The sequence below is a fragment of the Borostomias antarcticus genome (assembly GCF_949987555.1).
Source record: "Borostomias antarcticus genome assembly, chromosome: 15".
NCBI classification, from domain to species: Eukaryota; Metazoa; Chordata; class Actinopteri; order Stomiiformes; family Stomiidae; genus Borostomias; species Borostomias antarcticus.
The window spans coordinates 20,311,384-20,336,284 of record NC_140248.1 but is presented as its reverse complement, the minus strand read 5'-3'; the positions used below and the strand labels follow the sequence as shown (position 1 = coordinate 20,336,284).

General features: G+C 45.9%; 1 protein-coding gene across 1 annotated transcript in view; it reads left to right on the top strand.

Annotated features, from left to right (window-relative positions):
- pcdh1a (protocadherin 1a) overlaps nt 1–24,901 on the top strand; it is a gene marked incomplete at both ends in the record, with an annotated part of 60,590 nt that overhangs the window by 23,980 nt on the left and 11,709 nt on the right. The window contains one exon of the mRNA XM_084449394.1: nt 17,709–17,928. Coding sequence (XP_084305520.1) covers nt 17,709–17,928 — 220 coding nt within the window. The remainder of the gene's footprint in view (nt 1–17,708; nt 17,929–24,901) is intronic.

Sequence of the window (24,901 nt, the reverse complement as noted above, 5' to 3'; positions counted from 1 at the left end):
TGGCTTTTCTGCCCCCCCCCCCCCTCCCGCACCCCAAGGCTATTACACACGGCACCATTAGGTGTAGTGTTTCATACATCCTTCCATCCTCCTAGTTCCTCTCTGGGTTGTAACCCTGCCCGTCTTGGTCGAACTGATAGTAATAAAACACTCGACAGGTGCTGTGTATTTCCTGGAAGGAACGCGGAACGAAGCTAGCTTTCAAGTCATAACTGGCAATGGTTTCTCCTAAGACATAAAATATCCCACTGTGTGTGTATGGTGGTGAATTTGGTGGAGTGGTGGGAGGGCGATAAGGGAAACGGTAGAGAGGGGAGCGATGGGGGGGAAGTGGAAACAGGAGTCGGCGCCGGGCACTCCCGTAGCTCCTCCCACGCTACAGCGTAGCAGGATGGCAGGCACGAGCCGGCCAGACCATTCATGAATCACTGGGGCGTAGAGAGAGACACAGGAGAAAAGCACCAGCTCTCATAAATAAAGCAGGAACCTACTAGCGTCTGCCACTGAGTCACCCAGCTATAGTCCCTCGCCGTGATGTAACGGGGGCGGGGTGTGAGGGGGGGGGGGCTGCAAACCTGCCGCAGACAGCAAGGACCCGCCACCACTGCATTCAGTCCAAACCCCCTCTCACTGTTTTAGTCCAACCAGGAGTGCTAACTCACCCTGGAAGCAAGGATAAACTAGTTCTAATACCCGTTGGAGCAATATGGACGCCAACTCAATACTGTACGTCTGCTATCACTCCGGCTTAGCCCATTCAATCAACTTATCTAGACTTGATACTCTTTGGAGCAATCAGCAATTGGCCATTTAGTTCATTACATGCCTGTCTCCCCCCCAAGAACATAGCGGACATCTTGTGTTTGGCAAGTCCCATCTGAATAATAGCTTGCATGGTTTGGCTTTTGTTTGCAAGCTAATTAATTTAAACTAATTAAACTAATTTTGGGCAAAGCTGCAGCTCCTTGCAGCTAATGAGCTGCCAAGATAATTCTAGGCAACCGGAACGCTTGAGGCGGGGTTATATTCAGAGCTGTATTGTATTTAACATTTTTTTTAAGATATTTTGGGGGCATGTCTGCTTAGTTGGATAGGACAGTGCAAGGATAGACTGGAAAGGTGGGAGAGAGAGAGAGAGAGAGAGAGAGAGGGAGAGAGAGAGAGGGAGAGAGGGAGAGAGAGGGATAGGGGCAGACATGCAGCAAAGGCCTTGGGCTGGATGCGAACCTGCGAACCTGTGAACCTGCGCCACTGCGGTTAGGACTTAAGCCTAACTAACTCGCGCACTGCGACCCAATGAACCACCGGTGCACCCCTCGGAGCAGTATTTCTATTGGCTGGTGTACTTTATGTTAAAGCATAAATGAATTGAAAATCCGGCCCTGTCACGATCTGTCCGGGACCCCGTACCAAATATGAATGCTGTCAGGCCAACGTTGTCCGAGAAAAGTCCGGATAGAGGTACAGTACGGACGGACAGCAGACAGACAGGCCGACCGGCCAGGGGTAGCTCTTTTATAACATTGTTCTGTTTATTTATAAAAGGCGGGGGAGATGGCATAACTAATGTACTGTACATTACTTTTTTCCTATTGATTCAAGATGGTCACCTACAATAGTTGGGTTTAAGTATCGACCTGGGATGTTAGGGAAGGGATGGTTATCTGGTGAAAGCGAAATCATTATTTGCAAAGTCTATATTGGATTTCTTGAAACTCTCCTGAGGACACTCCAGACACCCTCACATCAAAATGCCACTAAAATGCCAGCAGGGAAATAGAAGCATTTTTCACAGACTCCACCAGTGTTGCAAAGAGAAGAAAAAAACCAACATTTTGGCAGGATTCCTTGAGTAGTTTGCCATTATCTCCATCAAAATCATTGCAGCTCTCCACCGAGGCACATCCATTTATCCGCTTAAAATGTTATAATAATAATTATAGTTAGAATAATAATTATAATTATAATCAAATTTAGATTAGGAAAAAAATATTAAAAACCATTCAGTAGTTTTGTTATTTTCAGAATTGTCGCCCGCGTAATGGGGTAAGCTGAAACTTTATTTCAGTCGTGGTAACAGCACACTCTGTATATTTGATGAAGTGGATCAAAGCAGATCCATGCCTGTTGATGTGGGATGTACATATTTTCCTCTATTTCATTTATTATTTATTTTCTCTTTGACAAGTTAATGTGGAGCTCGTTCTATTCTTGCAGTATGTTACGGGCTGTGTCTCCTCACTTGTCTGCCTCGTGTGTTGATGGTGGGAGCAGATGTCAGGCTGATGGAATAAAACAGAAATGTCACAGCATATTTCATCACGTGGGCGCGTGGTGCCTCTGGAGGAAAATCGGGTGGTTTCTCCAGGTTCTCCCGGGTTTAGAATGAATCCAAAAAGAAAGGGTAGTCAATAAAAACAACCTTTACAGTATGCAACCAAGTTCTCTCTCTTTCTCTCTCTCTCTCTCCCTCTTATACACACCTCTCTCTCTCTCTCTCTCTCTCTCTCTCTCTCTCTCAGTCTTACACACACACACAAACACACAGACACACACACACACACATTTCTTATCCTCTATCTCCGTCCTATGAAGATACTGTACAATGGCAGACTAATGATGGCGGATTTATGATGAAATCACGCAACCATAGGTCAAAGACATTGGCCCTGGTTGTTCTCGGGTCTCAAAAACGCTCCTGTTACAAGTGAGTGCACTGCAGTCCTATGTGAATGAAATGGTGTTAGTTTGTGGGGGCACAGTATGATATGTGTGTGACTGACCCTCACAGTGAAAGCACCTCTCCACATGGCTGCAGTGGACGGCCTGGAAAGCATTGTCTTGTCACTGTGCTAATGGACAGGGTCTAATGGACACAATGATCCTCACGGACTCCTCCGCACTGCAGGCTGGGTACTCCTGTGCTGTTGAAAATGTGATTTTAAAGCTTCTCCATCCGCTTTTTTAGGATTTGCGGATCGCATCCATTTGAGTCTCTCTGCACGCTTAAGCTGCGGGCCCAGTGGGCTGCCCATAGCAACGCCAGCCCCCCCCCGCCTCATACCCAGAGGATACCTCTCAAACGCATAAATCCATCTACTAAATGTCTTACTGGCCAATCTTCTGAACTGCTGCTTTAAGTTAATGAAATGCCCTTAGTTTAGAGAAATGAGACAGAGGTTGCATCTCTGTCCTTGCTACCTAACAGGCTATTTCACGGATTACCTGCTCACTCTGGAAATGATCAGGTAATTGGAGATAACACCTCTCTAGTCTCCGGATAGAAGAATGCCTGTGCTCATATTAAGTTGGCATAATAATTGGGCTTCAGATTGTCAAGGCACATTTAGGACTTCATAGAAACCAGGAGCTGCGTTCTAATGGACATGGGGAGGATAGAGGCAGATGGAGACGGAGGAGAATAGCGCTTTTATTCATGCGTTTGATGTGGAAAACAACTCGTAGACACTGATGAATTGTGAATAGCGTGTGCCGGGACACGACTTGAGTTCCTGGGTGGTTGATATGCATCAAAGTACAGGCTAAAGACTGTCTTTCTGTTGCCTAATTCATGTTGCTGCAGGAAGGAAAGGTAACCCACTGTTTTAGATACATACTGTACTTCAGATCAACAGGCCGGTGAAAGCGTTGCAGAATTGAGCGGAGAGCCACTTAGGCCAGGATTTATAGGGAAAACAGGCCGTGGAGTGCCAGGGGCAATTATAAAGCATTTGATCCTGTTGATAAACTAATGAGTGTCCATTTTATTAGAGGGGATCCAATAGGCCACCTGCTGTCTTCGTTCACTCGCCTGTTTGGAGACCAGTCTGTATTTATTTGCCCCCATTGAAACGACAGAACCAGGAAAAACAGGGCTGCGATTGTAAGTGGCAGACTTAATCTCATTAGTTGGGGAATGTATTTTTGTTGAGCGGACAGGTTGTTGAGTTTAATTTCCACGAGCTGGAGCCCTGGGATATTCTGGGTTATAAACAACCAGTGTGCAGAATAGAAATGCAGAATCCACCCAGATAAGGAGATGCTGATGAGAGCAGGTGTTTATTGATTGTTATGTCTCCCGAGTCTGGCCCTGCATAAAGCTCCTCACCCTGTCATCTGGTTGTAGGGATTGCTTACCAACATGACATTATACAAGCTTACAAAAACGAAGGTAATATGTAAGTGAATGTACTTTGGCAGCATGTTCGGTAACCACCCAAGCAGACTTCATAGGGAATAAAGAAGCTGGATAGACAGGTGGGAGGGGGGGAGGGGTGGGGGGTCCTAGACTGTCAGGAGCGTGTCTATCTAAGCTTTAGCAACTCAGGAAATTAATGCCGTTTGATGTATTAACCATGAAGGAGGGGGCATTGTGTACTATGGTATGTGTGAGTGTGTTCCTATTCATGCATGTGTGTGTGTGTGTGTGTGTGTGTGTGTGTGTGTGTGTGAGAGAGAGAGAGAGAGAGAGAGAGAGAGTGATGTATTAATCATGCTTTTCTTTGATTGATAGGCCCAGTGTTGGGTTGGTGGGGCATTGAATCCATCTTCAATCAATGACTCATTTGGGTCTTTGAGCAAACACTCAGTAATGTTCCTTTAGAAATAAAGAGAGTGGCTTGTGAGCAGTACATGATAACACATGGTGTGTTGAGAGTGTGCGTACATGTATACGGATACATGTGTCTGTGTGTATTACCGCACATGTGTGAGAGCTTATTTCGTCCACTTATAGTCTCTTTTCTTAGGTCATGTGGACACAGTCATTTGCATATTACTGGACGCAATTCTGTGCGTTGAAGTCATGTTTAGATTCATCAACTACATATTGGTTATATGTGAACATGGTTGTGAGTATCGGCTAATCAATAATTCAAAAGAATGGGTAAAAAACCCTCATACTGTACTCACCAACCCTCCATCGACCATATGTACTGTACAATATCTACTGCATCTCACTGACTGAGCAGCCCCTGCGAGGGTTGATGTACACAGTCAGCTTTAACAACTGGCTAATTACAGTGAACAAATTATTATGGCTTGTTTCAAACAGTTGCTCCTACCAAACATCTGTAGCAAAGGCTTCTGTTGGAAAGTTTCCAATTAACATGCAGAAAATCGTTTATTTTCCTCACCACCTCAGAAACAATTTAAAGGCTTGACTGCAAAGAACTCCCACTGTGTTACATTAAATCCCTGTACCCTCTGGGTTACATGAATGTGTTTAGTTTGACACTTTAATTCTCTCTTGCGCAATTCTCTTTCGGTACTTGCCAAGCAAATCTTACAAGAAACTCAATGATAGCGATGTTTCTCTTTTTGGCAGAAGCCATACCCATCCGAGGTCCAGGACAGAATATATCATATATCATATCCACCATCCAGTATTCAAGTGTTCTACTCACATTAACCAGTCATTCTCCAGCGTGCAGCTCATAGTGCAGTACATTCACATAGTGAGGGATCACTCCTCTCTGACACACAGCAATGCATATGTCTAGGAGACAAGCTTCTGTCCTGCTCCTTAAGACTCAGTAGTGTTTACCTAACAGGAGTTGACAGCATTGCCCACAGTACTTATAGGGTTCATGGTTCCTGTGCTCTGATGACCAGGACTTGACATGATGAGCCATGAATATGTCAGATATGACTCAAATGTGCTCTGAAGGGACAATGGAATAGAATATTTTACGGCAGCTATTGCGTTTTGGGACTTTAACCAAAGCCCAGTGCAGAGGAACTATGATTTCAAGTGCAATTGAGTCAAATCAAATCTGTCAGTCTCATTTTTGTATCCGTTTCAATTGTTATCAACTTTTTGTCCTCAAGCGTCAAAATGTACTCCTTAGCAATTGTGCTTTGTTGTCCCCCTTCTAGAGCTGAAGTTGTCCTATGTTGTCCTAAGATGTCTCCTCACTAGTGGTTAACTGGTGGTGCCTGAGGATGTCGAACGCTTTGCTTGTAATTAAAAAAACTAAAACATACAGGATGTGATTTGTGTTTAGGGAGATTATGCTTTTTTTCCAGTAATTACAAAGACCTAATCTAAATAGTTTGAATGCACACTCCACAAGCCCAAGCACACGAGCGAGCACTTGTTCAAACGTTTCACCCCAACATTCCCGCTTAATTGGAAATGCCGGATCAATGCATTCTGATTACTAGGCTTCTCAGATAGTTTGTTTCTGGCTTACGACACTGCTTTTCCGGATTGACCTGTGTTTTTCTTCACCGAGCCTCTTCTTTCATGATGAGTGCTAGCATCCCCGACCTGCACTCGCCCCGTCGCTATTGACCACTAATCAGCTTTTAATTCATTAGGACTTGGAGAGAGCTGCAGATTCATCAGCTGGGAAAAGTCCCTTGTTTTACGGCAAGGAAAACAGTAGTAGGGTCTACGCAATCTGGCAGAATCGACACAATCTGTTTCATTTTGAGATAAAAAAAAATACGTTATACGTTGGATACTTCCAGATAGATTGTGGGCTGTCCAGACATGTGATTGAAATGCACAGAGCAGCTTGCTCTGATTGAATAATCCCTTGATCAGATGATTCCTCTTTGTGTGTCGCTCTTCTGCCTGGTTGCGGTGCGTCAGGACCCTGCTGAACCCGGGGGTCTGCTGCGCTAGATCAGTGGAGGGGACACGTCCCACTGCTTCTGGCAGCGGCAGGGAGCTTGGAGGCAGAGATGAAAAGGCGGCTCAGAATTTAATTAAGCATGATTTTTTAATGTCATCAGATCCTCAATTGGGTAAGATGAAGGGACACGCGAGATGCCTGGAAGAGTTATGTCGAAAGGATTACCAGGAGTCCAGGAACGAGACACATATGCTTTTCCTAGACTCTCCCACTCTTGGAATGTCTTCGTCAATCGGGACATCCTGGATGCAGGCTGGCAAATGAAGACGAGAAAGTCCCCGAGCTGAGCTATGAAATAGGGACACCAAAAAGGGAGGGGGGGGGGAATACAACACCCGTAGAAGCCCAGAAAAACGTGCTTGAAGGCTTTGTCATCTTTGCTCTCCAATCCCATTACGTCCCAGTTCTTCTGGAGCTCTGTGCACACGGTAGCTCCCAGCCAGACGCTGCAGGGATAGAGATATTAACGCCGAGAAAGGGACGTTTCAGATGGAATAAGTCACCCACTAGGGACTGGATATTGAGGATTAATTTCTCTGGTGTCTAGCTCTCCTTTCCACCTCCCCTCATCTCCACCCCTTCTCTCTCTCCTTCACATTTCCATCTTTCCTCCCCCCCCCTGCGACCCCATCTCTAACTCAGTCACTCTCTGTCAATGTGTGGGCTGGTTTGTATTCTGTTTTTTCAGAAGTCATTCCAATGTGGTGTGGTTTGTTTGTTTCTCAAGACAGGCACCTAGTATAATGGGCAGCAAATTTGGAGCCAAGCTGGCGCAATGAATTCTGGGCCGATTCCGGCCGAGGGGCTTCTATCCCGGCTGACGAGTAACATAGTGAGGGACGAACTACCATTGACAGCTGGAGAAACTGGATGTGTCACGCAGTGGCTCTTATCTCCAAAAATCAAGTATAATACACCGGGTATGTCTCTGATTTTGTTGTCTGACATTTGTCTGATGGCGTTAATGTGCAACCACTTGTCTGCACAGCTTCACCCCTCTCCCGAATTCTAGCTGATAGCGATAGGCTGCTGTGGTTTTAACAACCATTAGTTTTAGAATGGAAATGAATGGGATTAATAACTACCGCATGTGACCTAGTGTGCATGCTGTAAATGACTGTGATGATTATGCAGATGTATCCATTATGCTCCATTGTAAAAGCCTGCCTTGTTTATAAATCCAACCCTAGGCTTTCCAAAATAAATAAAGTGTGTATTGAAAAGGCCACATCCCCATTTATTTTGACACTGCACTATAGAGTATAATAAAAAACAACCAACAAACAGATAAACTCATATTCCCTAGAGGAGAGAGAGAGAGGGAGCGAGAGAGACAGAGAGAGAGAGCAATGGAGGGAGGGAGAAAAGTGAGGTCAGGAGCAAGACACTCAGCTCCACTTAGGTTACAATATAATGCTATAAAAGGGCTGTGAAGCCGAATGCAGTGTGCTGCATTGGAATACCCTCGCCTTTCCCTGGGTGCAGGGAACCTTCTTTTGTTCTGTTTATCCTTCAGAATGAAGGTGCAGTATACTGCATATACACCTGGAACTGGAAAACAGACTTTTCCCATTGAATCACAGTTATGTGCCTTTCGAATGTTATGGAATGGGTTTTCCGTCCATCTTAAAGGAAAATTGCAGATGTCTCAGTGGCCCTGTGATATGAAAAATTCAATTTAAACGGATGAGAGAAAGAATGGTGCACAGCCTATTTTCATTCCCCCACACCGAGAGATATGAGAATGATGTTCTATTGTGAGGGGGAAATGATGCCAATCGTACTGCAGAGAAATTCCTTCATAATTCAATTCAATTTCCTCTAAATCCCAATGGCATGCTACTATGCCAAATAGAGGAAGAGTGACAGAGAGATAGAGACAGAGGGAGGGAGGGAAAGGGCAAGATGGAGGGAGAGAGAGAGAGAGAGAGAGAGAGAGAGAGAGAGAGAGGAGTGCAGAGAGATTGAGACCAGGAGATAGAGAGAGGCACAGGAAGAGAGTAAGCTTGTTTTGCATAGAGGTAGAGAGAAATGCAGGATGCACTTCAAAGAGAGCAATACACAGGGAGAGAGAGAGAGATAGAGAGAGAGAGAGAGAGAGGGAGAGAGAGAGAGAGAGAGAGAGAGAGAGAGAGAGAGAGATACTGAAAAAGGTCTCTCACTTTTTGGTATTTTAGTAGTATTTGTTTAGTATGATCTATATCAAATGCAGGAATCATAGGCCCAGGTAGGTAGGGTGGTAGGGTAGGTAGGGTGGTAGGGTAGTAGGGTGGTAGGGTAGGTAGGGTGGTAGGGTGGTAGGGTGGTAGGGTAGGTAGGGTGGTAGGGTGGTAGGGTGGTAGGGTAGGTAGGGTGGTAGGGTAGGTAGGGTGGTAGGGTGTTAGGGTAGGTAGGGTGGTAGGGTAGGTAGGGTGGTAGGGTAGGTAGGGTGGTAGGGTGGTAGGGTAGGTAGGGTGGTAGGGTAGGTAGGGTAGGTAGGGTGGTAGGGTAGGTAGGGTGGTAGGGTAGGTAGGGTGGTAGGGTGGTAGGGCGGTAGGGTAGTAGGGTGGTAGGGTAGGTAGGGTGGTAGGGTAGGTAGGGTGGTAGGGTGGTAGGGTAGGTAGGGTGGTAGGGTGGTAGGGTGGTATAGTGGTAGGGTAGGTAGGGTAGGTAGGGTGGTAGAGTAGGTAGGGTAGTAGGGTGGTAGGGTGGTAGAGTAGGTAGGGTGGTAGGGTGGTAGGGTAGGTAGGGTAGGTAGGGTGGTAGGGTAGGTAGGGTAGGTAGGGTGGTAGGGTGGTAGGGTGGTATAGTGGTAGGGTAGTTAGGGTAGGTAGGGTGGTAGAGTAGGTAGGGTAGTAGGGTGGTAGGGTGGTAGGGTGGTAGGGTAGTAGGGTGGTAGGGTAGGTAGGGTGGTAGGGTAGGTAGGGTAGGTAGGGTAGGTAGGGTAGGTAGGGTGGTAGGGTGGTAGGGTGGTATAGTGGTAGGGTAGGTAGGGTAGGTAGGGTGGTAGAGTAGGTAGGGTAGTAGGGTGGTAGGGTGGTAGGGTGGTAGGGTAGTAGGGTGGTAGGGTGGTATAGTGGTAGGGTAGGTAGGGTAGGAAGGGTGGTAGAGTAGGTAGGGTAGTAGGGTGGTAGGGTGGTAGGGTGGTAGGGTAGGTAGGGTGGTAGGGTGGTAGGGTAGGTAGGGTAGTAGGGTGGTAGGGTGGTAGGATAGGTAGGATAGGTAGGGTGGTAGGGTGGTAGGGTAGGTAGGGTAGGTTGGGTGGTAGGGTAGGTAGGGTAGGTTGGGTAGGTAGGGTGGTAGGGTAGGTAGGGTAGGTAGGGTGGTAGGGTGGTAGAGTAGGTAGGGTAAGTTGGGTAGGTAGGGTGGTAGGGTAGGTAGGGTGGTAGAGTAGGTAGGGTAAGTTGGGTAGGTAGGGTGGTAGGGTAGGTAGGGTAGGTAGGGTGGTAGGGTGGTACGGTCGACCAACCCTATTTCAACAACCGACCCTAGCTGCCAGAGAGTGATGTGTGCAAAATATTGGAACTGAGACACAGGGTTTGGACTGGAAGAATGCTCTCGATGTAATGAAGGCAGCAATACCAAACCTGCTCACAGAGCCAAAGCTAAACTTTGAGCGAAGCCAGCTCCCTGTGTGGAGGTGCTAGAGACTGCACCGCACCGCCCCCCGAACGGCTCCAATCCAAGGGCGGGCGCCGCAGAGCTGCCCGAACACCGCCACCCATTCCCCTCCATTCATTTGGACTTGGCCTCAGGAGCGAAAAAATCCCCCCATTCGTGATCAGCGGGGTGGGGGGGGGTGGGGGGGGGTATGGGCCAGAGACATGGGGGCTCGAGAGGGCACTGTGCACTAGTAATGGTAAACAGCCATTGTATATTGATGCGTTATCATGGGTAAAACTGCTTTACGGTTATATTTTAATTATTACTGCCCAGCCACATTACCCTGTGTTAATACCAACCCTTAAACTTTGCACAGATGAAATTCCTTTAATTTATAGTGATCTTTTGTTTTCAAAGGCGGGCACTTGCTGCTCTGTTGGTAAATTAGCTGGCTCACTAGCCACCAGCTCACTAGCAGCTGATGATATCAATCTGATGGGAGCTTCTGGAACCGCTTTTCAGTTCATTAAAACGGATGTTAAAGCAATATCTCACTGGAGGTTGTTATTGTGAATTGGCGGGACCTAAGTTGTGGCTATACTGTAACTGCAGCATATTCTACCAATTGTATATTAATGTTAAACTGTACCGTACCCTCTCATGAAATATTACTTCATTTGAGTTGAGTCAAAGAAAGGTATAGAGCAATAAAGTGAATTGTATGACTACAAGTCAAATTTCAGTCCCACTGTTCATAGTGAGGGTGATTAGGCTAGTAATGCATGCTTGTTTGTTCAAAAAACTCAAACTCCAGCTATAGTTTCAGGCTTGTGCTGCCAGCCCATCGCCGGCAGCGTGTCTGAACTCCTATGGAGTATGTAAACACTGGCTCTCCCCGTTAGTGCCGGCGTTTGAGAGTGCGCCCTGGTGCTGGCTCTCTGGGCGTGTACGCGGGGATCAATGAGGCGCCTCCTGTGAAGCCATGGAGAGCACAGGAAAAATGAGCTGCACGGACAAATATGACAATGAAGGAGTGCATCTCTGAGGAGATGCAGCAAGCATAAAATCATAGAAAGTGAAGCAGAAGCAAAAGAATTGCACGCGGATCTGTTTTTATTTTCCATTTCACTCGCATATCCTTCATTCCGACTCCTTCACCCCCCAGCAACCCCCGCCCCCTCAACCCTGCTCTCCTCATCTCCCTCCGATTCGCTCTCTCATAGTTGTTTGTTGTGGGCGCAGTCGCTCGGAGGCCAGTGCTGCGGACCCGGGGTCTTCAAAGAGCCTGGGCTTATCAAAGAGACATGGCTACCGGAACAGTGGGGGGGGGGGGGGAAGGGGGGCATGGGGATGGGACAGCACCCAGGGGTCAGCAAGAGTTTGGTCAGAGGATGGAGGGAGGAAGGAGAGAAGAAGGAGAGGGGAAGAAAATAGGGGAGATGTAAGGAGAGAGAGAGAGAGAGAGAGAGAGAGCGTTAAGGGAAATGGTCAGAAGAGCACAAGAAGGCAAATGCACGCATTTACAAAAAAAAGTGACATATTGCAATTTTGTATGCCTCAGTGAAGTCATGCCCCTTACTATCCCTGCAGCTACAGTACCTTTTCTGAAATAGTTTTTAATACAGTGGAAATGCACCACTTTACAACAGGCGCAGTGGCCTTGAAATGCCATAATGTTGTCACAGTGAAACCATGCATTACTGCGGCAGGACCCACCAAGTGTGAATGTAGCTGCCACATCTAATGACGAATCTCACTGTTCACAGCATTTCATATGACAGGGGGCTGGAGTAATGGTGTGAATGAATCACTCTCAGACAACAACAAAAAAGAAAAAAAAGTCTATCTCGGCCTCTCTGGTCCGTAATGCGTTTTGCCTCGCTCTTCCTTGCACTAGAGAGAGAGAGGAACACTTCTCACCACAGGCCACACCTCTTGTGAGAGGAACAGACTGCTTGGCGAGCTCTCTCAGCCCCGGCTCCAGGGCGTCGTTAGGAGTGAACCGTGCCCGGTCAGACCGGCTGACCTCTCCCGCCAGCGCAATCTCCACCCCTTCACCTTCTGTCTCATACACTGAGGGGCTTCACACTACAGACCGCTAGAGGTAGAGGCTGATTAAAATGAGACGGAGGAACGGTGAATCTGAAGAGGTTTGGCCTTTGCTTTTCTTTCTCAACGCCGGCTCAGGCTGTATCCTGAGGTGGGTCCTATGTGATTATGAAAAATCCATGCTGCATGTGTTCTATTAGATTAAGAGATCCACAGAGTTTGACATTGACAGATTTCTTCTTATAAATATGTACTCTATACAGCCCTCCCATGAGCACAAGGTCTGCACTAGAGTTTCTTGATCTTTGCTGTCCAGAATCGATCCCCCCTCTGGCTCCTCCCCTCTGACCTCCAGCGACCTTGGTCCAAATTCTCATTTGAAATCATTTCAATTACTTTATCGTTTATTTATATCTGCCTTAATTGTCAGGTGGGTGGGATTTGCAGTTTAGGGAACAGCCCATTGGTTTCATTCACAAGACAAAAACAATCAAGATTCACAGATAAATAATTGAAATGATTTCAAATAGTATTTTTACCAAGGTCTGACCACATCTGCAAGCCCCTCCCCCCTTTCTCCCTCTCCTTCCCCCCTCACGCTAGAGGTCTTCACGGGTCGACCCGAACCCTAGATCCAAGACCCGACCATGTTTTATTATGGTCAATTGGGTCCAATTACTGCGATTCCCGGGTCTGTTTATAATGATGTGTAATACCATCACTAGAGAATAATATCACTAGAGAAAAGAGATGCCGTGCTGCTTGCGTGACCATTAGGCTGACCTTTCGAATCAGTAGCCTCTCCAGCCAAATCGAGTGTAGCTACAATCGGGATGTGGGATACAGAATCTGCTCTCCATTTTTCTGTGCTTGATCTCATTAGTTTAGGCTATACTGTAAATGGAATATCACAAAGGAAGACCTCTTAGGAACGATGTCAGACTGTAGCCGTTTCCCATTCAAGTTTTATTTATTCACATAGTCCATCATACAAGTACAATGTCCAGTTACCGCTAGCGATAGGTCTTTATGTTATTTTGATTATCTCTTTTATTAGGCTACCTGTTGTATCCAACATGATAAACGTTCTTATCAGTAGAACAGAATTTTTATTAGCAGTTTTAATGAGCTGGTTTGTTGGACCCGTAAAGTACCCTACCTGTCTCAGATCCCGTGTCTCTGTCCTCTCAGACATGCAGGTGTAGGGACTGTACAAAAACAGGTTCACTATATATTCTTTTTTCCAATGGGATCTCGGAAGGAATTTCCCGGTTTCATTAGTGTTCGGATCCGTCGGACCTGTGAAGACCTCTACCTCCCACCACCCTCTCACCCTTTCTCTCTTGCTCCCTCTCTCCCCAACCCCACCCTATCACCCTCGCCCCTCACCCCTCCTTCTCCCTCTTCCTAACCCCACCCTCTCATACAGGTACCTTCCCCCTCTACCCCTCCTCACAACGCTTCTCTCCTTCTCCCTCTTCGCTCACCCCACCCTCCCATCCTTTCTCTCCCTCTCCCGCCAGCTGCCCTGGAGGCTCGTCGTGTTCAGACTTCAAGGGGGAATCTTTTCTACATCTCTCGCTACTACAAAATGCTGACTCTCTGGAGCCATGCCTGGAGGAGCAGTTTAAGCAAGAATCCATATTTAAGCAACTAAATGCCCCTTTACATTTAAATAGCAATGTGTCTGCCTGGGAGACCTTTAATCACATCCTCTCTCCTTGAAAACACCATTACCATGGACCGCCCACGTACAGTAGGGCAATAATGTCCTTGATTGAAATATTACAATAGCAATAGTACAGTAACCGAAGCCCTAATAACAAGTTCAATTTAAATGTTTTGCCATTCATATTTCATATATACTGTATATATATATATACACACACATTTTTATCCACATGTTTTTTTATCATACAAGCAAGAGTGAAAAGATGAGACCAAAATAAAAAGATAAATACAATATTACAGTAAGAATATATACATGGTGATTAATACAACAATCTCAGTAAATATTAGAATTTGAATATACAAAGTGAGTGATCATTCAAAAGCCATACATTACTGGGGTATTGGCTATCTTGTGAAAGGCTATAACCGCTCTTATGGACTGATACCGTCTTCCAGAGGGTAAGGATACAAATAGATAGATCTGCTGCACCAATCAGTAAGGACTTTCGCGATCAGGCGCTCACACCCATAGATATGCCTTTCCCATCTAATCTGGGCTAGCGTCTCTCATTTGCTGCTACGACCTGTCACTATTTCAGTTTTGAGCCGTGATACACCCTCAGAACACCAGCTTGGGCGGCGAAGTGGCACAGACTCTATTATGTAGTATGCGGAGCACAGCGATTCAACGTAATGAGTCTGGAGAGTACGGAAGAGCATTAGGGCCAACAACTGAGTTTATTATCTTTTTAAGCTTCTGAGTTTAAAGTCGGAATTTCTGAGAAGAAAGTCAGAAATAACTTCTGAGAAAAAAGTCTGAATTTCTGACTTTAAACTAAGAAGCTTAAAAAAAAAAAAAACTCCGCTGTTGGCCCTTATGCTCTTCCGTAGGAGAGAGACTAGTGGGTAACATGCGTTCTCACTGAAAACAAACCGCCCCGGAACCGCGAGCAGTTGCTGTGTTCACATGCTTTATCATCCAGGTTGAGATGACTTGAAAATGCTGCATTGTACTGACCCAGGTTGACAAAGCAATCTGGCAAAAAATGATGAGCACAGACCAACAGCCTTTTAGGAACTTGAGCGGGTACGTTGCCATCAAAAATAAACTTCATCCACTCAGCTCTTCTGTCCACTTAGGTTGGGAGACGATGTAGCAATTTATGCTGGTTATTACACCCAAGAACAGAACATTTAAGGTTTGCAGATATTATGCTAGCATGCGAGGCCAGCAACACTGAGAACCTTTATAGCCAGGTGAGGCAGGTAGGCGGAGATATTCAAATGAGGGAGGGATTATTATAATGAGTCTAAGATTCTGACGTCAGAAGCATAGATCGAATTGAGTCGCCAGCTGGGAGCTGGGTTTTCTGCATTTCGCCAACCACAACAAAATGAATGGATTGTCTTACATCGTTGTGTATTAGTAGGGTCATCAGAAACTCAAATGTATATGCAAAAACACTGAAAAAGGGCATTTTGCATTTTATGTGTCCTTTAAATTTCTTCCTAAGAACGTTTCTAAAGAAAGCTCCCGTCTGATTCACGACGTGTTCGCAAACCGCTGGATGAGTTCGCATCTGCCTTCTCTTAATGGTGAATCCCATTGTTTCACAAGTTCAATCAATCAATCAATCAATCAAAGATCTATTTGTATAGTGCATTTCATACACAGCAACACAATGCGCTTTACAGAGAACAAGGGAGGTGGGCATACGTCCCACCCCTACATATTCCAGAGGGAAGCAAAAAATCAGTATCACCCGGTAAAATACAAGTTGAATGCTCGTGGCCACTCACCCAAATTAGCATAGGTAAACTCCCCACCAGCCCCATATAAGGGCATGCAGGGCCGAGCGTAGACTTCTCATACAGGGTCGATACCGGTCATCTGCGCCCTCGACTCGCCAACTTTTCGATAGCATAATGGTTTAGGTGGGGTTGTGTCAGGTGCATTGGCAAGTTTGAGGACTGCAGGTCGAATCCAGCGTGAGCAATCAAAATCTGATTTTAATTCAGCCAAGTAGGCTTCCTACCATGAGGAATTTGCCTTGGTACATAAACATAGCGAGGCAGAACAGTGCAAAATGTCAACGTGATAGAATACAATATACAATAGCCTACAGTCTAAAAAAATGTAGGCCTACACAGCTGTCAACCAGCATGCCCAAACAAAAATCTAAAGACGGGACTCCACCTGTCATATTTAGCAGTGTCAGTAAAATGCATGGGACGATATTAGCCTACTGGTTCAGTTAACGGAGAAGGGCACACATTTGGACCCGGCGCATCAGGAATATTACTGTAGGCTACTGAGCACTCTCGCTTTGTAAAATAATAAAAACCATTATTATAAGATAAATGACAAGTATTAAAGTATTGCAATCCTATAATGTTATACAACTGTAGATTTGAAGTTAACACAATAACTAATAATTTTAAATGAACATGTCTTTCGCACGAATAGTCCATAGCCTACTTAAGACTGCTCTTCCGTGTTCGTAGATTCTGTTATTATTATTATTATTATTATTATTATTGCTGTTGTTGTTATTATGTTGTTGTTGTTGTTGTTGTTGTTGCAGCAAGGCTGAGGAGCCAAAACCCAAGCATTTTACTCTTTTATACTTTAATAATAAAGAAATATTGAATCTTGAAGCGCATATTTTCCACTAGATTAAACAATGTCAGTTACATTTTACATTTTCCACAAGCCCTATGGTGTGCATGGTCTTATTACAGATCAAAGACTGCAATTAAGGGAGGAAACACATAAAAGACTTGTTCCCTAATACACACACAGTCACACATTGAGATAGAGAGAGAGAGGGGGAGAGAGAGAGAGAGGGAGAGAGAGAGAGAGAGAGAGAGAGAGAGAGGGGGGGGGCATTAAAGTTGAAAAATGAAAGAGAGAGAAAGAGAGAGAGTCGATGAGAGTCCTTTTAGATGTTCAGAGAAGCTTAGTCAGTTGCTGCACAACAGAAGGTTTACATTTTCTGACTCAATGTCTCAGCTCAAATGTTATCTCTGAGCTATTCATGGGCCATGACCGCTTGTGCCGGGGCATGTGCAGAGAGGAAGCACGCTGTGGCGGAGGGCGTTGTGGTGCAGAATGCTGATGGCTGTGACTGATAGGGAGTGAACTAACGACGGCGCAGCGAGAGAGCAGAGGAACACTTCAAGGAATGCTAAGCATTAGTGGTCCAATAGGTCCGATTAATGACACTGTTGATAGCACTAATGTGTGTGCCCTAAAAGCATCTTTGAATGGCTGGTGTGCACGGTGTGCTAAAATGACTGAGGTAATGGGTCCGCTCCTTGTTAAAATGGATGTGTTTGCCATAGACTGGAGGATGGACTACAGACCTATGTTATTGATCTGGGTCCCCTCTCGGCAGCAGAGAATAGGGAATAGGGCCTTTTCTGCTGTATCAGTGGTTTCCTTAGTTTTACAATGTCTGCCTGTGCGCGCGTGTGTGTGCGTGTGCGTGTGTGTATGTGTGTGTGCATGCAACGGGGGCTTGTGATTGTGTGTGTGTGTGCGACGAGGAGTCATCTTTCCATTGTCTGTGATGGCCAGTAGCCATTAGTAAGCTGATCTCTGGAGGGAAAATCCCCTTCTCTCATTTCCAACACAGCCACTGCAGTTGAAATGTAATATATGGCACGCTCTTTTGATTCACCCTCCGTTGGTCTGTTGATACAGCTTTTTGTCAGACGTTTTACGGAACTAAAAGAGCTAACGGGGCTCTTTTCTGGTTCCAGCATCCCCACCGGCGAGTGACCTTCTCAACAACCAATCCTGTGCAAGATCTGCAGGATGCCTCACAGCAGAGTTACTATGACAGCGGCCTGGAGGAGTCAGAGACCCCGAGCAGTAAGTCATCATCCGGCCCCCGTATCGGACCCCTGACCGTGCCTGAGGACCACTATGAGAGGACTACCCCAGATGGCAGCATTGGAGAGATGGAACACCCTGAAAATGGTACGATTCTCTCTATCTCTCTCTTTGTCTCTCTTACTCTTTCTCTCTCTCTCTGTCTCTCTCTCTCTCTTTCTCTCTCTCTCTGTCTCTCTCTCTCTCTTTCTCTCTCTCTATTTCCCTCTGTCTCTTTCTCTCTCTCTCTTTCTCTCTCTCTTTTTCTCTCTCTCTCTCTCTCTCTCCTATGTGTTGCTCTGCGTTCTCAGTGTGGATGTGGATGTGGCATAATTGTGTTCCATTGTAGTGTGGTGATGTGGAGTGTTTGACACAAGTGGGAGGGTTGTTTGTGCTCTGCTGTTTGTTGGAGGGCAGAGATGGTGCAATGGTGGTGACACTGACATGTTGTGTTTACAGATGGTGTGTTGACATGTCTGCTGTGTTTGTTGTGATTATAGCAGTGTGTGTGTGTGTGTGTGTGTGTGTGTGTGTGTTTGTTTATGCGTGTGTGTGTGTGTGTGTGTGTTTGTGCATTTGTGTATGCGTGTCTGTATTCATGAGTGTGTGAGCGTGTGTGTGTGTGTGTGTGTGTGCGCGCGCACGTGTGTGTGTTCATGAGTGCGTGAGTGTACAGGTATGTGTGTGTGTGTGTGTGTGTGTGTGTGTGTGTGCATGTCTATTGTGTCAGCAGCGTCTCAGTGTCTTCCTCATCAGCAGGCCCTCTGTCAGAGCCCTAAGTCATTCTTAATGACCCTCCCTCACATGTGTGCTAATTAAAAACCCTAACTAATGGAGCATTTGGCCAGCGAATAAATCTGCTCTGTGACATCTGTGCAGACAACATAGAGGGTTTGCCATAAACAGTCCTCTTCTTCGTTCTCTCCAGCCAAGCTTTACTGGAGTTCTGGTTTCCGATAGCCATGCAGTCAATCTCGCCATAGACATGCTCACAGCCCAACCTTGCATCTATAAACAGAGCTGTAGACACATCTAACAAGCTCCATGGAGAATAACACGCATGCTAAGAGCCATAACACCCATTAAGGTGATCCATGCAGCATAAGAACCTCCGCTCCATAAGCCTCTGAGCGTAATGCATTGCTAGTCTTGTAACACACCACAGTAAATCATCGACAGCGTGCAGCATCCAGCTAGCTGAACACTGCTTTAGGTACAGTAGCCTTCATTTACTAAGCGCTCGTATGACAGGAGCCTGGGCGTACGCTCATTTCCACACCAAGCTCAGCATTTATCAGTTTGGACGTGAGCGGAGGCTGCGACCAAATCTCATGCTAAGTCTCAGGGTGTATTCATACAGGCACTAGTTAGTGTGCACCGAATGAGCTTTGGGCCCGAGAGCGCTTCGTTTAGGCCTGTGTGAACACAGCAATCGCACCAAAACAGCCGCACCGCGACCCTCCAGAAGGGGTGGTCTCAGAGCGGCTTAAACCAGATTTTTGTGCGCACCAGTTATGGTGTGAAAGCGCGCGACCTCGGACCGATGCAACTACCTTGTGCACGCCACGTTTTACCTAAAAAGTTTTTCATGACACTCTTTGCCTTTTCATGTGACTTGTGGTGCTGCATTTGGACCAAAGTAAAGAAAGTGCTGTGTGAAAGCAAACCGCAGTAGCTGAGAAATGAAAACAATGTATCGCTTTGCATCAATGGTGGGCACTAAGGTGAATACGCCCTCAGCTCGTGTACGCAAGTTTGAGAATTGTCATGAGACTGATTCTGACTGACATCTAAGCACTGCCACATATTCATGACTTAAAATGTGTAGGCTACCCTATGGCAAAATATTATATTTTGTAAAGGCTGACTATGTGTCATATATCCCACAAAAATGTGTATTTTCCAATTATTTGCAATTAACAGGGTAAACAGGTTTTTGGTGTAGTAATTTTGTTTTCATTTGGAGCCTACTTAGAATATGCAGCCATACAAGTCTTCAAATGAAAGCAAAATTAATTCTACACTAATCAATTAATGTACTGGTGACATAATTATGTTAACCTTAACGTTAAATGCAATCATTGTAAGTTGCTTTGGATAAAAAATGTCAGCTAAATGACTGTAATGTAATGTAATAATTACTAGCAATCCAAATTAACAAATGAAAAGCAATGTGTAGGCTCCAGTCACTTATTTAAATAATACCTTTGACAGTCATCATATTGGTAATGCCATGCTCTGTTGAAGACCTAAGGGCGTCTCACCGTTCAGCCGAGGTGAGAGGAGTGGGCGAGCGAGGTACTGTAGACTATTAACCTGATGCGCACCAGTTTCTATAGGCCTACGGGTTGAAGCACTGTATGATATTTTACATTCACACAGGTGTTAGCTCTAATTTGAGATTTTGTTACTTTGCAGTTTATTGTCATAATAATACATTTTTCTGTATGGAAGATACAATAAAGGTTTATTATTATTATGCACATGAATATGAATATGAATATTAGCGTTAATCATAATATTAATATTAAAAACATATATTGATGTGAATATGAATATGAATATGAATATTAGGCTTAATATTAGGATTATTAACAGCAAAGTGCAATGGTTTTAGGCTAGACTACACAATTAAACAAGAAAGCTGCCCAGGTCGCCCACTGTCTGATTTTGTGAACTTACATGTGTGAATCATCCCTTAAGATCAAATTGTATCAAGCAAGATGTATGTACAGTAGCAAGATGGTTTTCCAGGATCTTTCCATGGAGAGTGAAGAGTTGCTATTGGATGAGAGTCTGAGAAATGTCTTGTCTTGGCCGTATTTCATATCTCCATGCCGTAAACTACAGGGGTGAGGCCAGAATATGTAGGGGCGTGATATTTAAATGACGATTAGTTTAATCCGCCACATTTATCAACGCCCGATCATTCGTCCTATGGGATTGGCGGCCTACGGATGTTTGATTGATCACACGTGGACGCTGTCGTACCATCATTACTACGCTCGGATCTGCGCTCTGTTGATAAATGAGGGCCAACATAATTTGGGCGGTGATAATTAACTGCTCCAATTTCCCTGTTTGTGTCTTTTTAATGGTTATATTCCATCTCTTACCCATTTCCCATCTTTTATGTCCAGAACAAAAATGTCTCTTTCTGCTTCCTTTGTCTTTAAGTAGACAGAACATGGCTTCCTGTGGATTTCCTACAGAAGCGTGGTGGGGCCGCTGCGCAGGGAGTGGCTGTCAGCAGCGTGGCAGCAGACAGCCAGGAGGGAGGAAGGAAACGTTAGGGACTCAAATGTCAGCTCCGCCTAGGAACAGTCGGATGCTCAGGGAGAAAATGAGTGATACGCTCACAGGTGGAGCCAGCCGGCCTCCTGTTTGTGCATGCACATGCACTTTCCTCCGAGTGTGATGTATAATGCATGGGTTTTCCCCTTGTTGTGTTGTGTGTTTTTCTTCTTCTTCTTCTCAACCCTTTGCCATCGGCTTCGTATAGAAACAAAGCGCTCTTTCAAGAACTTCTGACTTGAGTCAGACAGGTCTGCTTTGTTGTAGGTGGCAGGAGGACACGATCCTGATCTGGAGCTGGAGTTGTTAGGGAACGAAAGGAGGTCGGGATGAGGATCGTGACAGAGAGAGAGGGCTGGGGGCAGGGGGGGTGGAGAGGCTGTGACAGGGAGGCCGGAGCCCGTCGGCGTGAGAGCACGTAGGGCTGGGAGACGGCGGCGAGATGAACCACTAACCCAAGGACACACCTAATTAAAACGTGATTCTCACTTCAGGGATATTACTGAAAGGCCCCACATGAAATGATGGATGAGAAAGGAATCGGGAGCGTCGGAGGAATTCTACCGCTCAGCCCCGCCTCCACGGCGGTGGCCAGGTTGGGTTTTTTCCCCTCTCCTGTGGCTTTGTATGGATGAAGTTGAGTGACGGAGTGACAGGCTACACCGGTGCAGGGCTTCATCCGCAGCTGTGAGGGTGACTGACAGGCGAAAAACGGGGAGGTGAGCACTCTGCGTGTCACTCCATTTAAGCTGGAAAGAAAAGCAGTGAACCCTAGACTGTTGGCATCTTTGGCCTGCAGACGGAGTGACATGTATGTGATATTATGGAGCAGGGTGGCCTTTGGGTACAGGGAATCTACATTTTGAAAGTGGCAGCCCACAGCAGACAGATGTCGTTTATGATTCACTTTGGATTTGTTCAATGAATCTGCAAATATGGGTCTGTTTGTGGAAATGGCAGCGAGAAAGTATTTTATTTTATCACTCTGGCCTGTGCCAGGTGAGACACTCCACCTGGGTTCGGTGTTTGGAGTCAAAATTACTCACCGCTGATACATTGAGGCCATTTCCCCCCTTGTTGATTGGTAGGGGATTTGTTTTGATTGAAGAAACTTTTGAATGAGAATATGTAGCTATGAGTTTATATTTCTACCCACGGAAAGCTAAGCTAAAGCTTGAGTTCTAAAATAAAACGGTACTCATGCACCCCACACACTGACACTTATTGTGAAAATGAAACCAACTACAGGTACTGTATCTCTAGGTACTGTGGGAAAAAAAACACATCTTATCCTTTTAAGGAGAAACATTGCATTGGAAAAAGAATCATTCATCCCACTCTGCTCGGTTTTGTCCAAGGACTATGGATTATAGTACAGTACATTCTCCTTTCAACCGTCGCCATGGTGATGCTCCGAGGGTATGATGAACCCCCTGGCACCGCCGGTTCAGCAAGGTGTAAGAGGTGGACAGGGCGTGTGTGGTCTTTGACTCACTTTGTGGATCACTTCTATCGACAGAAGCGTGTGGCCTCCCGTGGTTCTGGGCTATTGTCTTCTGAGAGGAGCTTCAGGCGGTGCTCATAAGATCTGTGATGTTTGATTTGTATGCTACATGATCCGCAGCTATTGATTCCTCCAGTTCCTCTCTCTGAAGGCCTCAGTAGTACAGTAGTCCGGCTCTGTATTTTCATGATCAACTCCAGGCAGTGTTGCAGTGCTCTACATGAAGCATTCCCCATGTGCATCCTCCTCTGTGGCACCAACACGTGCCTGGGCACTGCTGCAAGCTGTTGTGTTCTCTCTGATGGGGAGATCTGTTCACATAATGTATTCATTCTTCATGTACTCATACTATATATATATATATATATATATATATATATATATGTATGTATGTACATGTCATATACTATACAAGAGAGTGAGAGAGAGAGAGCGAGAGAGAGAGAGAGAGAGAGAGAGAGAGAGAGAGAGAGAGAGCTCTGTTAACTGAATGCTCTCCTTTGAAATGCCCCCAAACACTTGTGTTTGCATGAGAGCCCCCCCAAGTTATAAACTGTGATCATATTTTGATTGGCTCTGATCACGATTGCTCAGCTTGCTAATTTGCATGCAAATGAGCATCACATGCTGCATGGGCACTGCTTTGCTTCAAACTTTGAAGTTTGAAATGGCATGATTTCCATTCCATTGGATTTACAATGACCTTTAAGGTGTTCTGCAGATGCAGCAGAATAGCATGCCTGTTTTAAAGATAGTATACAAGTCCTAGTTCTTGGATACCTCGTCTCTGAGTCTGCAGATGTCTCATGCTGATGTATAATGTTGACTTTGCTCCAACATCTTTTCGTTGCTAATATCAGATTATCAGAGTATAGAGACATAATCAGACACAACAATTCGGAGGGGGGGCACAGCTGTTCAGATGATAGCGTTCGCTTTACTTCAGTGCTTAATTGAGTTGTTTTGGTTCAGATTCCTCTCGTTGCTGAAATGCGTCCAGCTTTTTCATGCCATGATTTGGGGGAAGTAATCACAGCATTATTTTCTCATATCCCATCATATCAAGCCAGTGAGGCTGCAACAAAGCTGGTTATAAGCACCACCACACACAGCCCCTGGCCCACATTACACACCCCATCAAAGCCCCTCTGTCAGGGTCACAGGGGGACCCTCAGTGTCCCAAGCACAGTGGGGGTCAGTGGTGACAGTAGACCCCTCCAGTCCAGTCCTGCCCTCTCCCCCCGGGCAAGCGATGACTTCCACGGGGACCACGGCTCAGTCTCCCTGCCCTCAGTGCCCTGGGGGATTGGAGAAAGGTACAGGGCACACAAACACACGCACACACACACACACACACACACACACACACACACACACACACACACACACACACACACACACACATATTCTTGGTGCCCCAGATAGCGGTATTTCCATGTGGGCTTGGTGCCCACCATGGGGGGCTCTCTCTGTGTCTGCCTCTGAGTGGACTCATGCACATACTGTAATATAGACCAGGGAGTGGGAAAGATGAAATGGAATAAAATGTCATTTGCATGATAATAAGGATCTTTAGCAATGCTGTGTGATTTTCCTCCCTGAGATGTCTGTCTGATCATCTGTGTTGCTTTATGTATCTGTTCTTTTGAACTCCTGGCTGTCAGGTGGTTTTTTCCCCCCCTCTGGCTGTCTCACACAGCAGCGGCCCAGAACTTTAGTGTTAGTCATTAATTTCTCAGTTTGTCACCTTGTTGAGTGGGGTGTGGTTGGTGCGATTTTGTGTGTGTGTGTGTGTGAGTGTGATTGTGAGTGTGTATACTGTACATACAGTATGTGCATGTGTGTGTATGTGTGTGTGTGTGTGAGTGTGATTGTGAGTGTGTATACTGTACATACAGTATGTGCATGTGTGTGTTTGTGTGTGTGTGTGTGTGTGTGTGTGTGTGTGTGTGTGTGTGTGTGCCACAATCCATGCATGTATTCATGCGTAGTGTTTATTCATAAAACATAGCGTGAGCTACGGAATGAACAGAGGATGAGAGAATCAGGACAGGAAGACGGAGAGGGACATGGAGGAAGAGAACGAGACAGGCTGAGAGACAGAGTGAGAGTCTGAGGGGGCGTGTTTGTCTTGCGGGTGCCAGTTTGGGCTCTTGCCCGGGTGCCAGTGTGGCGTGGCGATGCGGGGGCATGGTTTTGCACAGACAGATGGCGCTGAGCCTTGTCAGAGTCCCTGCCTGTTAGTAGAATTGATTGCAGTGCCCTGTGCCAGGTTCTCCGAGG